This window comes from Polistes fuscatus, unplaced genomic scaffold (assembly GCF_010416935.1).
Source record: "Polistes fuscatus isolate 324 unplaced genomic scaffold, CU_Pfus_HIC Scaffold1, whole genome shotgun sequence".
In the NCBI taxonomy this organism is placed as follows: domain Eukaryota; kingdom Metazoa; phylum Arthropoda; class Insecta; order Hymenoptera; family Vespidae; genus Polistes; species Polistes fuscatus.
The window spans coordinates 4,710,640-4,727,393 of NW_025112997.1; the positions used below are offsets into that span (position 1 = coordinate 4,710,640).

The window sequence follows — 16,754 nt, forward strand, 5'->3', positions numbered from 1 at the left end:
TATAGCCTTTTCTTTGGCATGAGTATTATTATTGATTAATAATAAATATTGTATTAAATAGATAATCAGTATATATATATACATATGAATATTTTGTTCAGTATAAATAATTAATTATATTAGTAATAGAATATTGTTTATTAGGTTAGAATCCAATAACTAATTTCTTAATGAAAAATGAAATTTGGTGTATTAATTGGTATAATACTAGCTACTTTTATTAAATATATGAATACTGATTATTTATTAAAAATATTAATGAAAAAAGTTGAAAAATACTGACCTAATGGGAATAAAATTTTAAAATTCGCATGAATAATGATGAATTATTAGATCTGAAGTAATCCAGGCAAATGACGTACCCTATGCACTCTGGTTACTTGACGAGAAGAGTTTGTTCATCCTTTTCGCGCTCTCTCCAGCTCGTTAGAAGAATCCACTTTAATTTAGGCCAAATTAACCTCCTCGAAGACATATGCCCTCGTTGATCCCTACCACTTAATCCTACCAAAGAAATATATAGATCTTTAGACGAAATTTTCTAAGCCAAACAAAAAAAATCTCAATAAAACATTAATTTTAATTATTATTAATATTCATATTCATACCAATTATTAATTATTCATTTGAATTCGTATCTTCATCGAACTACAATTCGGTAATTGACGATTATTCTCGTACAAATTCGGCTACCTGTACTACTACGCATATCAAGTTCAAAATTAATATAAATAATTTACACGCATACATTATTTTTTAATCGTAAATTTAAGTAATTTTTTATAAAAAGAAAATAATACAACAAATTGGGCTACGTTAGTCAAGTTCAAAATTAATTTAAATATTTTCCACACATATATTATTTAAATTATTTTTCTAGTCAAAAAATTTGAACAAATTGTATTACTTACATCTACCACGTAAATCAAAATCAAAATAAATTGAAATATATGCACATATTGTTTCGTTATACTTAATCGTAAATAAAAGTCAATTTTTTCGTCACGTCAGTGCATAAATTAATTACCTGTTACACGGAGGAAGAAAGTTAACAATTTTTTCATGCGGGAAAAAGAGAATGAGAGAAGAAGGGTCATCAATCATTGTCATCTGTCTTGCTTTTTTCTCGCGCCATTAAGCATGTACCTCTAACTTGAACATTTTCAACAGTTTTTTCTCCCACAATTCAATTGTACATTTATTTTTCGTTTCGTTCAATTTAACCAGCACATTAATCTTTATTGATGCGTAAATGTCAGTGCAATGTTTATTACGTAGTACATACAATCTAAAATAAAAAACATAGACTAGGAAGGAAGAAAAATAACAATAAATGAAAAATGAAAAAAGAAAGAAAGAAAATACAAAAAAAAAACAATGAATTTCATTTACACATATTTGTAGTAACAACAATATTACATTATCAGTTTTCATAAGTAAAAAGTTCTCCCCTAAATGATATAAAACAAAGTTACTTTGCTCGTTCTGCGCAAGGTGTTCTGCGCAGGCGGTTAAATTTAAAACAAACTTTATAAATACTACCAATTCTATTTTTAATTATTAAAAGAACAATTGCGTATTTACGTAAGGAACAAAATCCTTAGAACAATACTAGCTTTACTATGATATTTTCAATCTTTTTCATGAACCCAACTGTTAATAAAGCACTACCACATGTATATGAACATCAATGGAGGATTGTATTAGTCGGTAAATCCATTTCGCAAGTTCGTGTTCAAGCTGACAAGAACGGAAAGGGATAGAATAGATAGATGTACGGTTAGACCTATCGTTCTAGTTCGAACGTTCAAAACTTCCCTCGTTATCCTCGATGTATGACACTTACAATGTGAACGATAACTATGTGCATAAATGTTTATACATGTATTAGTATATATATATATATATATTTATGTATGTGTTTATATACAACAGTATGCATGCAGGTTGATGCACACACCTATGCATAAATGAACGAGGACGAATGCAGTTGCATCGTGCATCGTCGATGTTCTCCCCTGTAAACAGGAGTTTGTTCTCGCGAACGTCATCGAATCGAAATAATGTCAAGGACGGAAGCACGGTAACCAATCGTTATCACCGAACAAATTTGTAAACCGTTCATGCAGAAAATGTGCATCCACGCTTGGATAATAGTCGAAATATCTGGAACATAAAAAGGAGAAAGAGAGATGTCATGTCTTTTTGTTTTAAATCGATTAAACAAGTGTCAATAATTTTTTGTTTTCTTTATATAATTATTTCTATTTGTTTTTCTAGTATTTGTTTCTTTCGTTTATACCGTAATTCTGTATAAAATAATTATTAGTTATTCATATTATATTGGTATCATAAAACCATCTTGCTTTAATAGAATGCATCGAGATTAATCAAAATAAGCATGCAGTACGTAAATATTTATATACAAATTATAATAAATTATTAATATTTTTTTGGGGGTATTTTTTTTTGGATTTATATTAATCGTATTTTTCCATACATACACACACACATGAGATAATTATTATTAATTATTTCTATATTTGATGTTAAAACACCATCTTGTTTCTTAGAGTGCATTGAAATAAATCAAAATATGTGTGTGCAAGACTATAATATATATTTGGAAAACGATATCGATCTGATGTCAAAATAGATTAGATTGATCTAAAACGAAATGTATGAAAATTCGATAAGGTTAGTCACAGGATTTCCTGACTTAGACGCCGAATAAATCAAAATCTGTCTGATTTAACGATTGGTATTTGTAAGTAGATATCTGATTTAAAATAACGATATTCTCGTGATTGATTTTTATCGTTATAAGTTTCTAAAGAATAGAAAATAATAGATGGAGAATATCTTTGCGGATTTTTTTTTCTTTTTTTAATCTATACAGTGTCGAAAAAAAAATTATCAACGCAAACCATATTTTATCTTAAAACGTTATCTGTAAATTTTTGTATAGCGTAAAGATTTCTTATTTAATTTTATTATTAAGTGGACACGCGTAATTCACGCTTATTAATTATTTAACAATTATTTAATATCATATATTTTATAATAAAAATTAAATAGTAATTTTTTATTTTAATAATTTCAATTAAATAAATTTTAGACTACACTAGCAACGAATACTTTATGCGTTTCCTACTGTTTCTTTTTTATCGTATACCAATTTAATATTGAACTTAACAAAAAAAAGAAAAAAGAAAATAAAATATTGTAAATATTTTTGACAACATTTTTATGAAGAATAAGAAAAAGATATATTATAAGCTTTCTTGAAAATACTCGAAGTTGAACCGAATGAAAAGAAAGTAAGGAATTAAAGGTGACGTCAATTTTGCTATGAGACCGCTCGTAAATCTACAGATAACAGTAGCTACGCTGTAAAATGTCGAGAAACAATAGCACCTTCGTGGCGGCTGACGTTCAATAAAGCCATACGATCCTAGCCAATCATGGTCATACGATTTGATTGAAAATTTATTAGTCGATATATAATCCTTTAACTGCAATCTCATCCCCTTTAAAACGTGACCATATGAATCTCCATTATTAAATCATTTTCTTTTTAAGTACGATGAGTATCAATAACAATTTTCAATTCGAAATTTTCTATTCGACATTTATAAACAATCACAAATTTCTAATCCTATTATCCAATAATACTAATTACATACAATTAAACTTAATTACAATATAAATGCCTACATGTGTTGCATTGTCGAGCTATAATAATTAAATGCAATAATTATTAATAATTAACTAATATAATAAAGAGATAAACAATTTAAATAACAAATACGTATTCCGCATCCATTAGCAATATCACGTTTCAAATCCCATGATTATTTAATAATACAAGTTACGTTCGTTCGGTCTACCCTAAATGCAAATGACGAATTAAAATTCCTACTCTAACATTTATTACACTTCCCAAACTATAATAATCAATAGTACAATCTTCCCCTCTCCTCCATTCAGGCAAAAAACCAAACAAAAATCAATTATACGATCATTCGAAGAAAAAGTACAATAATAAAAAATAAAGACATCACAATGTTAATTAAAAATAAATATTTCTCATCCATTATCAATATTCTCTTTATAATTCTATGATGATTTAATAAGACGAGTTAAACTAATTTTCTTGTATGGCCCAATTTACAGAATACGAATTAGAATTCAAAGAGACATACATTAACAATGCAATCGGACTATAATGTGATTTGATTAATGCTATGGCCTTTTGTCAAAGAAATAGAAATGGAAAAAGAGAGAGAAAAAGAGAAAGAGATGGAGACAATCGTTACAATAGCGATCTTTGATTTTAACACAATTTGCAGAAGAGTTGGTACGCGACGACGGCTACGGTTTGTTCAATGTCGTTGCTAGTAGATATCCCACTAAAGCTAGGCGACCGGGCCGATCGATGTGCAGGGATGTGGGTCAGGCATACGCCCGAACCCCCAGGATTTTCATCTCGCTCCTTTCCCCAATGGGTACATGTATTACATATACATATAGTCACATATACATACATACATATATATATATATTTAAGCATAATACATAAACGTGTTCCTTTAAGCTTACTCTTATTTATGTCTCTTTTTTACTTTGTCATAATTCTAATTCATTTCTTTTTTGTTCTTTTTTTTTGTGTCAACATATCATAATGTGACATAAAATATATTGTTTAATCTAATTATTGGTGGTATTCATTATTGTTTAATATATCCCGATGGTATTAGTTTTGTACAAAAGAAATAATAATTATTATGTTACCAATAATAGAAAAGTAAAATATCAATAAAAAAGATAAAAAGTGATTAAAATAAAATTAGAAATTATTTATTATTGGCGGTATCATTATCGTTTAGTTTGGATTCTAACAGGATTAATTGTTGAAAACCAACAATGAAACATGATATGGATAAGGAATATATAATGATAACATTAAATTCAATTTAAAAAAATGGTTTATAGAATATATTATACTGTAATACGTATCAGAATTACAACAGGATTATCTTAGATGGTAAATGACAATCTCATTTAAAATGGAGAAATCAAAAACTTTATCTCCAGTGCTTTTCTCCTAGCTGTCTCTGCTGAATCGATCCGTAACACACATGTATGTATATGTATATATATACACTCTTGCATTCTCTCTGATATCATCGTCCACAGATGCGTCCATCCTTGATGAATTTCGACGATTAAATTACACAACTATTTCTCATTTCCGAATCGATTAGAATCTAATACGTATATCTATATTAGCTATTTCGATCGTTTTAGCTTATAACAATAATAATAATAATAATATTAATAATAATAATAATTAATAATATAGTCAATATATGTCTCGAAATGTGTGATCCTTGATATTATTATTTAATTAACAACTTTTCCATTAATTGCGAAGCAAACGTGAGCATTTTTGTTCTCATCAACCAAAGCAAATTCGATATTCAAAGAGAGAGCTGGATATGCTTTCAAGATAGGCATTGACAAAGAATACGTGACTTCTTCTCCCTTTTCCAAAGGACATTCGCCGTTGACTAAATCCTTGCATGCATCTTTATGTGGGTAATCGTAATCGGTAGTAACACCAAATACGGTTACTCTAACTCGTGGTGTCAATTTTGTGGCATAAGAAGCTGTAATATTATTGATATATGATAAAAGAAAAATATTTCAATAATATAATTGCACGATTAAACATTGTTTCCATTGTTCAACAATTATAAAATTCATTGATTATGATTGTTATCGATACTTACCGACTGCAAAGTCCCATTGTGCTTTTAAATTAGTACCTCTGACCAATGGGCAAGGTAATTTATCGCACCCTTCAATTCTTAAGGCCAATGGTTCTGGTTCTCCACTTGCACATTTGGTATATTCGGTTTGTATTGATGAGGCAATGCAGAATGCAGCCAAAACATAAACTGTACAATGACGATAAATTATATTGCAATTCATTCAATGTTACAAATGCAGATATAAAGTTTAATTTAATCTAACAATTAAACAAATTAGAAACAAACTAATATAAGATTTACCATAAGCGAGAAGAGCCATTTTGATGAATTCAGTGGAGATTTTTCGTTGACTGATCACAATGCTTACTCCAATGGAGTATTTATTGCAGCCTAATATCTAATCAAACACACCTGTTTACAAAAAAGATAAGCTTTTGTTCGTTTCAAACACTCGAAATGCACACCTGTGCTTGACCAGCTGTGAGCATTTTTATTGACATAAGTAACATTTTATCAAATAGATTCACGAGGATGAATCTATGATCCATATTGGCTAAAGAAATTGTTTACGTAACTAAAACGTGTAGTTAATTGTTCTTTCTTGATTATAGTACCAATAATGATATACTTAAAAAGAAAAAAAAAATTAACTGTTGAACTAAACAGTCACGCTAAAAAAAAAAATAATACAAAAATGTATGAAGTATATATATAAATTTTATTTAAACAAAATTCGATCGGTCGAAATAATTATATATATATATATATATATTTATATTAGTTTTATATTAGTTTTATATTTGGTAAGGGTATATATTTATATATATATATATATACACATATATATATATTATATATTAAACTTAAAAGAATGAAAATTGAACAACTTATTCGAATAAATTAAACAAAAATGAAAAAAGAAAATAACCAATAAAAAGAAAGGGACATTTCCTTATCTTACAAATTTCGAATTTTTATCTTGAATGATTTATAACCATTAAAGTTAATTCCCTGGAACGTCTCTTTCCGTAATTTAATTTGATCGCCGATAATCTTCCGTTCATTCCAACGCGGTAATTGTACGAAATATTCTGTCAAACGATCGCGCAAGTAATTGGGGGTAATTTTAAATAACGTATAATAAAAAAAATATCTCCATGGTTCGCATCTGCAAAAATAAAAGAATAATATAATTAATTCGTTAATTGAAATCGACGATTTTAAAGAAAAAAAAAAAAGATGTAACTAAAGATATCTAATTGTAAGTGTAAAAGATTAAGATCGTCGATCACAAAGTGAAAAAATTTTTTTATCTTTATCGCCGATTAAAAAGATGTCTGAAGATTCAATGAACTAGATACTTTGTAATTAATTTACAATCTCTTTCGATTATTCTTTCTATAATTCTAATATCTAAACAATACTAATCGTGAAATAGAATAGTATATTATCAAAAAATAATTCTAGCGGATCAAAGGTCTTTTTTTTATATAAATATCGCTAAGTTGCGATCGTCTACTAAAATGATTAGAAAAATAAGATTTTTATCCTTCAAAAAGAAGAAGAAGAGAAAGAAGAAAACGATGACGATCTGACTCACTTATAAATGGTTGAAGGAAAACAATCTAATAAAGCTCCGGTAAATTGTTCATAAATCTGTAGATTCTTTATCTTTTTCGGTCCATCTTTAATTGACAACGGTTCGAAATATTTCGCGTATCTGTTGAAATAATCGCCGTAAAAATCAGCAGCTTCTATCGACATAGTTTCTTTCATTGCATCGAAATTATTCGATTGTTCGGATAAAATATTACTCTCTTGCGTGAACGATCCTTAAAAATAAAAAAGACAATAAATATATACAAATTGCACAACAACAATAAAATCAACCTGGAAACTATTGTCATGCGATTGAAATACACAAAAAATCTTATCTTTCTGTTAATAAAAAATGTAATAACAAACCAGGAACAAAAATGACAATATCGATGCCATACTTTTTGAGTTCAACCCTAATAGATGTTGCCCAAGCATTAATACCAGCCTTTGTTGCACTGTAAATTGCTACTCCTGGCAAAGGTTCGTAACCACAATGACTCGAAATAACGATAATCCTACTTAAATCTTTTCTTATTAATGGCATACATTTATGCGTGATATTCATCGTCCCAATAAGATTCACCTCTAATTGTTGTCTCAACTGATTCTTAGTTTGCCATTCAAATTCACCGAACACCATAACACCTGCGTTATTTACAAGTGCTTTCAAAGCTACAACGAAAGAATAAACTCATATTTATTTAATTGCTTTCTAACATAAACGTAATAAATAAAATAACATACGTTAAACACATTCGTTAACAAGCGTATCAGATTGGGTATTTTAATTCAATGTATTATCAAATGAAAATTAAAGAAAATTTATTTTATCGTGCACTTGGTACGACCCAAATAATTTTAACGTTAAATAAATAATGAAATTAATTGTTTCTAATGTTTTTTACTTAATCCACTATCACAATGGGGTTTTGAGATAATGATTTTTGTTTTCAAAGCAGATTATGTTAACGAACTCGTGTTTAAATGGAAATAAAATTCAAGAAAGAATAAAAATGAAATTTACTTAAATCCTTTTGGTAGAGAAAGGTGTTTAGGAAATTATAAAAATGTATAATACTGCTTTCATCGGTAATATCGAGAGGAAATACGATGATGCCATTTTCCTTTAATGATGTTGCACCGAGACCATTCTCATCGAGAACACCAGCTATTACGACAGCTCCAAGAGTTTGGCAATGAAATGCTAAGCTGTATCCAAGCCCCGAATCACAACCGGTAATTACTATAGCTTGATCTCGTTCAATTTTGTTCCGTGAGTTATAATATAAGTGTAAAGTTCTAGTACCTGTTGATAAAGAATTCAAAGTTAATTAAAACTCGAAGCACACAATGAACATACACACAAAGCTTACCCAAATAATACAATGAAACCAAAACAGCTAGATATTTATTCGAGGTACGCCAGGAATACAAAATGCCAGTCACACCACTGACATCGAGGGTCAACGCCGTTGAATGTCTCCGTATCCACGTTAACAAACCCATTTTCAATTTCCCGCGTGTTTACGTGTTGTTCAAAATTAACAACTTCCGGAACTAAAAAACAAGAGAGACTTCCTCTTCCTCTCTTCTTCGGTTTTACTAATTCTTTTTATATAATAATTTTTCTTACAGAATCGGTTCTGATGGATTCTGAAAAGAAATATTTTTATATAAATCTTAGAATATTATATAATATTAAATAATAAATAATAATTAACTACAAAATAGAATAATATAAATACGATATAGAAAATTAGACGAGTTGTTTGTCTTACAACATTGAAAGAAAACAAACTAGAAAATGGTTATACTTCGAATGGAAATAAACTACTTTAAGAAAAATCTTCTCAATAAATTACACGAAAATTCGTTATTGTCGAATAATAAGAAAAAAAAAATGAAATAAAATAAAATTAATAATTTATTAATTTTATAATATAAATGCCAATCATACCTTAATATCTTTTATAACGGTACAGCATCGATCGATCGTTTACGCATGCGCGTAAAGACAAATTTTCTTGATCTCCGAATAAAAAGAAGAACGATTGTAATAAAATCGTTTGGTTGTCTTTCGTCGTCGGGGTTTCTTGTACGATACATCATATCAAGTTAAATGTAAAGTTTTAAAGTCGGTTATCCCTACTCTACTCCCTTATTCTCGTATTTATTTATTTTTTTTTTTCTTCTAAATAAATACATACGAGAGTTACGACGAACGAAGGGACGCGTCGTCCACCATGATGAAACAACGCATTACGCGCTAATTTTGAATTCAAATGATACTTCGCTCGGTCAGTAGAAATATAGTTTGTTATTTGTTTCTTCGTATTTAAATATACATCATATATTATTAATTTGTTAATTTATCATTTTGTTTTTTTATTTTTGATTCGATCGAAATAAATTGTTGAAAATAAAAATAAAAGATTATAATAAATCGATATTCTCTGATAGAGACACTTTTGGACGAAACTTTGCAACAATAACTTGGATTTACAAACATCCGTACCATTCTATGTATTATTCATGGTATGTTAATAAACGTGATCTCTTACATAGGTTTTTTTACTCGAATATATTTAAATAAGATTTAACTTGCAATGAGGCTAAAACCATGTAAAATCTCTTTCTCTCTCTATTTTCCTGGTATGATAATGTCTTTTTTCTTTAAACAATATATATATAACGATATTTTTAATTGCGTAATATACTAATATAATGATATAAAGCATTAATTGTATTTACATGTGATCATTTGATATTTTATAAATTTAATACAATTATGTTGGAATTAAATCAAATACACAATTTAATCATATAACATAAATTATACTTAAATTAACAAATGGTAAAGCTAAGACTATACTGTACACAATTTCCATACACTGGCACATTTCTTTTTGGGCATATTAATATTCACTTCTTATTTTCTTATTACACTTTTATATATGTATATTTATATCTCTTTCTTTCTCTTCGCATTCTCTCTCTCTAACTTTATTGTTATATATTTTCAAATAGTTTTTATTATTCGTAATATGATTTATATCTTGTTCGTTGTTTCTCTCTTAACACATTACATACCAAATTTATCTTCTTCAACTTTAACATGTGGATGACCTAACACGCTGTAGCTTGGATCTCTATCCGTAGACATTCTTCCTAATGAAGAAAGAAGGATGAGAATGATACAGAACATTGCTAAACCGGCAAAAGTAATGAAGAGATATCTTTTTTGCATGAAACCACTAGTCGGACCCCTTCGTCTTACAGGTTGCCTTGAAATTAATTTCCACCACCTTAAAAACCACTCGATAGCTGACTTTCTTTGATATTTATTTTCATCATGATCAAAGGTCATGTCTTTAGGATCATCATAAGCTTCACATACTTTTTTAGACATTTGATTGGTCAGAGACATTGATGTTTCGATATTTACTATAGAATAAGGTGGACCAACTTTTTGATTCATTAAGTGATCATTATTAATATTAGAATTGACTGAACTAACATTACTACTAGTACGGGGTGTAGCTACAGTTGGTGCAGAAGTTGTCATGATATGATTGTGATAGGAATACGTTTCCAAAGCTGATGTAACATGTTCTGGTTCTGGTTTTTGTTCTCTGTCCTCACTGAGCTATATAAATTGAATAATAAAATTGATTAAATATATTGATAAGAATATGTTATTCATCCAAGTATATAGAGAATTTACCAATGGTAAGCCGAGACCAGCTCGTGCCCAATTAACACCTGCCAATTTTTCTCTTAAAACATCTGCTACCGGAGATACTAATTTTGGTTGTGGAAAAATGCATGCTTTGCAAGACGGACAGGTATAACCGGCTGGTGCTGTTGTCGCTGGTAATTCTCTAGCAAATCTGTCGAGACATGCCCAATGATACATATGATAACAAGTTAATCGTACGCAATCTCCATCGCTTAAATTTCCAGAACATAGTATACAAACTGGACTGTAGTCGTGATCATGAAGCCATAAAAGATATGATTGTACTATACACTGTAAAAGGTAATTATGCGTCATTCAATTAATTTATTTACACATAATCAAATTTTGTTAATCTAACCTATACAAATTTGTCTTTAATAAATATGTTTATTAAAATTCTGTATAAATACTATTCTGTAAAAATATTATTTTTAATTAACATACCTTTGGGTGATTAGTAACCATGCAATGTTCGCAAACATTGACACGATGTTCAAAACAAAACTGAGTTGTTACTACTCGTTTCGGACACTTACACAAGCCCATCTTGCATTAAAATAATATGATCACAATTTCGTTTTAAATATTGTTCGGTTTCAGATCAACTTTAATGAAAACAATAATAAATTATTTTTAATACTTATTTATCGTATGACATCTATGAATCACACGACAACTTGTTCTGTATTATTTAAGAAAGCCACCATGTTTTATTGGCCACGTCGTCTGACATTTCGTATATCGATAGAATACAATCGACCAATAGGAACCCTTTTATCGATTTATCAAATTTAAAAAAAAATTTTTCTTTTATTTTTATATTATTTATTTTATATTGTGTACATTAATTAAAAAACAAAGTAAGTTTTCCTATAACGTTAATATATCGTTTATTTTAATTATAAAATTTCAGAAAGTATCGTGTGCAGTTTTTCAAAATGGCCACGCTCGGTCGTCTTGTATCGCAAATTAAAAAATCTTTTATTATTCCAGATTATAATAGAGCAATATCATTATCTGCTACAACACGTATCAAAGAAAGTATGTTGAATAATTTATTTATAAAAATATTTTATCTAACAATTAATTAATTTATTTTATTTATATTGCCATAACCTATACGATTTATTGTTACCGTTTCTAATACCAACATTTTCTGCTTTAGTAATTGAAAAGAAAGAAGGAAATAATTTAATTATTGAAGCTGCTATACACCCTCAGAAAAATGCCCATTTATTAATGAAAACTAAAAATGGAGCTTGTCCATTATGTTCTCACAATCTCAACGTCAAACATACTGTAAATTAAATAATTATTTGTTATCATTAATTTATTTCCCATTAATTATGTACCTTATCTTGCCAGTATATAATAATGGAAATGAATTTCTTTTAGGATGTTCTTATATTAAGTCAATTTGTCAGGTCTGATGGTTGTATGTTACCTCGAAGGATCACTGGTTTATGCGGTGTACAACAAAAAAGAGTATCTGTTATGGTCGCTATGGCACAGAAAGCTGGTAATTAAAATATTTTTAATGAAGAACTTAGATTTGAATTAGAATAATTGAAGTAATCGTAATTTTGATACTTTGCAGGTTTAATGTCTAATTTAGCTCCAGAAAATAGTAAAAAAGATCCTAAAAGAAGACATAAATGGAGAAAGTTTAACACATATTTTGATGAGTCAACTATTAAACGTAGGTATCTATAATTGTTAATATAATAGGTACAACATGACATGTAATTGTTTTAATCTAAAATGTATACAAAAATATCAACTATCTAAATTTATCTTTTAACTTCTCCAAACCCTGATGCAACCTTTTTTTTCATATAATAATTGATACTAGAAAGTATCAATTAACATTTAATAAAATAAATAGTTTTTACACTTGTGTATAATTAAAATTTACTGATTGTGAATAATTATTATTATACATAGATGCATTCATGCATTTACACAAAATTATTTCACTTTTTTTACGATAGAGTGCATCACGAACGTTCTTCAGTTGCATTATGAAAATAACCTAAAAAAACGAAACAAGTATAAAGAATTAAAAAAACGATGATAAAATTTTGATAAATAAACAATTATAAATTAAATATTTATTTGTATAGCTGTATTATTATTTATGATACTGATTGTTATAGGTTTGAATCTCCAACGTCATGTTACAACGAAAATTAATGAAAATTACATGGTGTAAGCTTCGTAAACAATATTTACATAGTACAAAGTGTTTGAATGAAAATTCAAAAAAACATGATGTTAAAAAAATACGTAATATTGGAATTTTGGCCCATATTGATGCAGGTTAATATTATTTTTATATCCTATTATTTACTTGACACTTTAAATAACAAATAAAACACATGTATTTTATTTTATTATAGGCAAAACAACAACGACTGAGAGAATGTTATTTTATTCCGGACTTATTAAAAATATGGGAGAAGTACATCATGGAAATACAGTGACAGATTATATGGAACAGGAGCGTCAACGTGGTATAACGATAACTTCCGCTGCAGTTACATTTAATTGGAAAAATCATCGCTTTAATTTAATCGACACACCTGGACACATAGATTTTACTATGGAAGTAGAACAAGCATTATGTGTTATGGATGGTGCTGTTGTTATACTTGACGGATCAGCTGGTGTAGAAGCTCAGACGTTAACAGTTTGTCGACAAGCAGATAAATATGAAATACCTAAAATTATTTATGTCAATAAAATGGATCGACTGGATGCAAATCTTGAAGAATGTTTAAAATCTATAGAATTGAAATTAGATGCCAATGCATTACCGATACAATATCCTATAAAAAAAGGAGACGTTTTGGAAGGTCTAATAGACATCATAAGTTTAGAAAAAATAATATTTAATAAAAAAAGTCAAGGACTTGATTTCCTAAGAAAAAAATTAACACAGAACGAAGACAAAGATTTATGGGATATGGCAAACAAGAAACGTGAAATATTGATAGATAAATTATCTAATTTAGACGACAAATTAGCAGATGTGATTATAGAAGAAGAATCACTCGATAAAATAACAGATCAAGCGATATGTGAATCTTTAAGGAGAATTACATTATCGAGAAAAGGTGTACCTGTTCTTATTGGTAGTTCTTACAAAAATATTGGTGTACAACCTTTAATGGATAGTGTCATATTATATTTGCCATTTCCAGATGAGTCTGGAAACGAATATCGTTGTTTCAAAAATAATTTATCTGCACGTGTATTTAAAATCGTACACGATAAACAAAGAGGAGCCATAACTTTTTTCAGAGTTTATACCGGTACCATGAAGAAAGGCGATAAAATATATAATGTTAGAAAAGAAAAGGTAGAACAAAGTAGTCGTTTATATCTTGCCTGTGCAGACGATTACGAAGAAATTAATGAAATTAATAATGGTAATATTGCAGCTGTTACTGGATTACAAACTACTGTTACTGGTGATTTGATAACTACTAGCGCTTCAGTAGCGCAGCAAGCGAAAAAAAATATGAAAAAATCTATTGAGTCATCATCTGGAAGAAAAGTGGATGTTTTTACTTCTGGTACTACAATACCAGATCCTGTCTTCTTTTGTTCTATAGAACCACCGTCTTTGTCGAAGCAGTTACCTTTAGAAGTTGCATTGCAAGAACTTGAAAGAGAAGATCCTAGTTTAAGAGTAAAACAAGATGAAGATACTGGTCAAACTGTATTGGCTGGAATGGGAGAATTGCATATTGATATTATTAAAGAAAGAATTAGAACAGAATATAAAATCGATGCCGATCTAGGTCCCTTGCAAATAGCTTACAAAGAAGCAATAACAAAATCAGTCAAAGACACTTTTTCTTCTGAATACAAAATAGGAAAAACTTTTCATAGTGTTAACATAACTATGTCGTTAATACCAAACTATAAGGGAAAAGAAATTTTACAATTAGATCATACAAAAGAATCTGCTTCTAATATTGATGATATACCACCAAAGATGATGATCGCCATTAAAAAAAGTATTAAACTTTCTCTAATGAATGGTCCAAAATTAAGCTCTCCTGTTATAGATACAGGAGTTAAACTACATTGGTTAGAAACGCGGAAGGGTACATCGGACACTATTGTCGCGGCTGCAGTTTCACAATGTATCAAACGAGTGAGTTTGAATAATTGTATTTATTTATTTAAAAATTCTAGTTATAGAAATTTAATGAGATTTTATAGTTCTATTTTTTCTTATTCTTCTTTGAATATCAGCCGTTTTTGCTAGATTATTGTCCATTCTATGCGATATTGGATATAAGAAATTAGAGTTGTATCGATTTAAAATATTTTGTACATCCGACGTATTGCTTTCCATCGCATCGTTTGTTTTTAAATAATGCTTCCCTTCGCAAAGATATCTGTAGGTCCATTTTTCTTCCATATTATTATTTTTAAAAATATCTTTTTGTTGCTCCATGAGATTATCAAATGTTTCGTTATGGTTTTTCTGCGTGTCTGAAGATAAAGGAAGACTAGATTTATCTTTGGTTTCCTCCATAATATTATTCCAATTCGATAAATTAATGTCATCCCATTTGTTTCCTTTTTTTTGTAACTTTTTAATAAACGTCGGTACAACGTATGATTTTATTATTGTTCGATCTTTGAAATTTTCGATAGATTGTGAACTTGGATTTTGTCTCTTAAAAAATTCATCTATCAAACTATTCGATTTCATTCTTATATTATTTATTAACTTGGAACAGTTGTTGGATTGAGTCTGCATTAACAAATGATTTATTTTGTTATTGCAATATATCTCATCGGAATTGGCATTGTTATTCGTGTTTAAAATGCTTTGCTTTACTTTATAATTATTATTCTTAAGATTTGATTTTTTCTGTTTTAAATTAGTAGTCTGCGCCGCGTTATCTATTTGATGAATACCCCATTTCAACATGTACAAATCAAGAAAACCTTGATATAAATCGGATGAAATTTCAGAATCTTTATAATGTCTATCTAGAAAATATATTCTACGTAATCGGCAATTCGCACAGATTTCCAATCTCTGCGTTGCAACATAATGACATTTAAAAGCAGTTTCCGTTAAAGTTTTTAAATTTAATTCTATTTTATTCCAACCGGGTTGCAATTGAATTTTAGCCCTACAAATAACTGGGTCCTTGACGTTTCGAATTTTATCAATATCACCGGTATAAAATTGAAAATGATGACGCAATTTGTTCGTATCGATAACCTGGAATTAATTAAATTTTATTTAATTATATTTAGAAATTTTTTGTTATTTATTATATTTTTTTTTTAAATTAAACCTGAATTTGAAAACGACAGTCGGCTCCAAAATGTTTTAATATTATTACGAGAACAGGTAATTCAATGTTTAGAAGTTTAGTTATATCAGATGGACAAGAAATAGATGTTTTTGAAATATTTAATTGTTGAATGTCCTGAATTTCTATAACCTGTATAAAAAGTTTTTTATATGTTTTATATTATTAATAAAATCTTGTTTTTTTTTTTAAATTATTTAAATAAATATTAAACATAACGTACATTGTCAAGTAAATCGGTATCTAAAATCTTGCGAATGCATCCTGTCTGTGATTGACGTTTATGCCAAT

At 28.5% G+C, this 16,754-nt stretch overlaps 6 protein-coding genes and 1 long non-coding RNA gene across 8 annotated transcripts; 2 read left to right on the forward strand and 5 right to left on the reverse strand.

Moving 5' to 3' along the window:
• Positions 1-972: 972 nt before the first annotated feature.
• LOC122523602 lies at positions 973-4,528 on the reverse strand. The gene is made up of 3 exons (XR_006305331.1): positions 4,320-4,528; positions 1,961-2,166; positions 973-1,288 (listed from the first exon to the last, which is right to left on the reverse strand). It is a non-coding gene; the product is annotated as an uncharacterized LOC122523602 (long non-coding RNA).
• A 442-nt stretch (positions 4,529-4,970) lies between these two features.
• On the reverse strand, positions 4,971-6,159 carry LOC122517863 (NPC intracellular cholesterol transporter 2 homolog a-like). Its single transcript, XM_043636463.1, has 3 exons — positions 6,078-6,159; positions 5,796-5,963; positions 4,971-5,672 (listed from the first exon to the last, which is right to left on the reverse strand). Exons 1-3 carry the CDS (start codon positions 6,094-6,096, stop codon positions 5,407-5,409), a joined length of 453 nt encoding a protein of 150 aa, XP_043492398.1. The 5' UTR covers positions 6,097-6,159; the 3' UTR covers positions 4,971-5,406.
• LOC122517847 (retinol dehydrogenase 7) lies at positions 6,091-10,075 on the reverse strand. 2 transcript variants are annotated; one of them, XM_043636446.1, is made up of 8 exons: positions 9,334-10,075; positions 9,010-9,029; positions 8,750-8,933; positions 8,401-8,682; positions 7,743-8,048; positions 7,378-7,609; positions 6,739-6,945; positions 6,111-6,188 (listed from the first exon to the last, which is right to left on the reverse strand). In XM_043636446.1, exons 3-8 carry the CDS (start codon positions 8,880-8,882, stop codon positions 6,179-6,181), a joined length of 1,170 nt encoding a protein of 389 aa, XP_043492381.1. In that variant the 5' UTR covers positions 8,883-8,933; positions 9,010-9,029; positions 9,334-10,075; the 3' UTR covers positions 6,111-6,178. The 2 variants fall into 2 exon arrangements, with proteins under 2 accessions (XP_043492387.1, XP_043492381.1); XM_043636452.1 differs by having other exon boundaries at positions 6,091-6,188; positions 6,773-6,945; positions 8,750-9,029.
• A 115-nt stretch (positions 10,076-10,190) lies between these two features.
• LOC122516921 (zinc finger protein-like 1) lies at positions 10,191-11,957 on the reverse strand. Its single transcript, XM_043635155.1, has 3 exons — positions 11,560-11,957; positions 11,101-11,406; positions 10,191-11,022 (listed from the first exon to the last, which is right to left on the reverse strand). The coding sequence occupies exons 1-3, from the start codon at positions 11,659-11,661 to the stop codon at positions 10,459-10,461; spliced, it is 972 nt and encodes a 323-aa protein (XP_043491090.1). The 5' UTR covers positions 11,662-11,957; the 3' UTR covers positions 10,191-10,458.
• A 56-nt stretch (positions 11,958-12,013) lies between these two features.
• Positions 12,014-12,904, forward strand: LOC122516927 (28S ribosomal protein S18a, mitochondrial). Its single transcript, XM_043635169.1, has 4 exons — positions 12,014-12,156; positions 12,281-12,414; positions 12,511-12,634; positions 12,713-12,904. Exons 1-4 carry the CDS (start codon positions 12,054-12,056, stop codon positions 12,826-12,828), a joined length of 477 nt encoding a protein of 158 aa, XP_043491104.1. The 5' UTR covers positions 12,014-12,053; the 3' UTR covers positions 12,829-12,904.
• A 202-nt stretch (positions 12,905-13,106) lies between these two features.
• Positions 13,107-15,280, forward strand: LOC122517836 (ribosome-releasing factor 2, mitochondrial; the record flags this gene model as incomplete). Its single annotated transcript, XM_043636435.1, is given in 2 exon segments — positions 13,107-13,434; positions 13,515-15,280. Coding segments are annotated over 2 exon segments (1,911 nt in total), but the record flags the coding sequence as incomplete, so codon positions are not given.
• Positions 15,281-15,331: 51 nt separating this feature from the next.
• LOC122521787 (myb-like protein I) lies at positions 15,332-16,688 on the reverse strand. The gene is made up of 3 exons (XM_043642530.1): positions 16,683-16,688; positions 16,446-16,595; positions 15,332-16,369 (listed from the first exon to the last, which is right to left on the reverse strand). Exons 1-3 carry the CDS (start codon positions 16,686-16,688, stop codon positions 15,332-15,334), a joined length of 1,194 nt encoding a protein of 397 aa, XP_043498465.1.
• Positions 16,689-16,754: the final 66 nt, after the last annotated feature.

Excerpts from the sequence above, each read along its gene's own strand:
- LOC122521787 (XM_043642530.1), bottom strand. Across the intron at positions 16,370-16,445 it reads ACTGTCGTTTTCAAATTCAG|GTTATCGATACGAACAAATT; the intron begins GTTTAATTTAAA and ends AATTAATTCCAG.
- LOC122517847 (XM_043636446.1), bottom strand. The coding sequence starts at position 8,882 with ATGGGTTTGTTAACGTGGATACGGAGACATTCAACGGCGTTGACCCTC. Across the intron at positions 8,049-8,400 it reads TCTCTACCAAAAGGATTTAA|CTTTGAAAGCACTTGTAAAT; the intron begins GTAAATTTCATT and ends CTTTCGTTGTAG. Across the intron at positions 6,946-7,377 it reads TTTCCTTCAACCATTTATAA|ATGCGAACCATGGAGATATT; the intron begins GTGAGTCAGATC and ends TTATTTTTGCAG.
- LOC122516921 (XM_043635155.1), bottom strand. The coding sequence starts at position 11,661 with ATGGGCTTGTGTAAGTGTCCGAAACGAGTAGTAACAACTCAGTTTTGT. Across the intron at positions 11,407-11,559 it reads TGGTTACTAATCACCCAAAG|TGTATAGTACAATCATATCT; the intron begins GTATGTTAATTA and ends TACCTTTTACAG. Across the intron at positions 11,023-11,100 it reads CTGGTCTCGGCTTACCATTG|CTCAGTGAGGACAGAGAACA; the intron begins GTAAATTCTCTA and ends CAATTTATATAG.
- LOC122517863 (XM_043636463.1), bottom strand. Across the intron at positions 5,673-5,795 it reads ACAATGGGACTTTGCAGTCG|CTTCTTATGCCACAAAATTG; the intron begins GTAAGTATCGAT and ends ATAATATTACAG.
- LOC122516927 (XM_043635169.1), top strand. The coding sequence starts at position 12,054 with ATGGCCACGCTCGGTCGTCTTGTATCGCAAATTAAAAAATCTTTTATT. Across the intron at positions 12,157-12,280 it reads TACAACACGTATCAAAGAAA|TAATTGAAAAGAAAGAAGGA; the intron begins GTATGTTGAATA and ends TTTCTGCTTTAG. Across the intron at positions 12,415-12,510 it reads ATCTCAACGTCAAACATACT|GATGTTCTTATATTAAGTCA; the intron begins GTAAATTAAATA and ends AATTTCTTTTAG.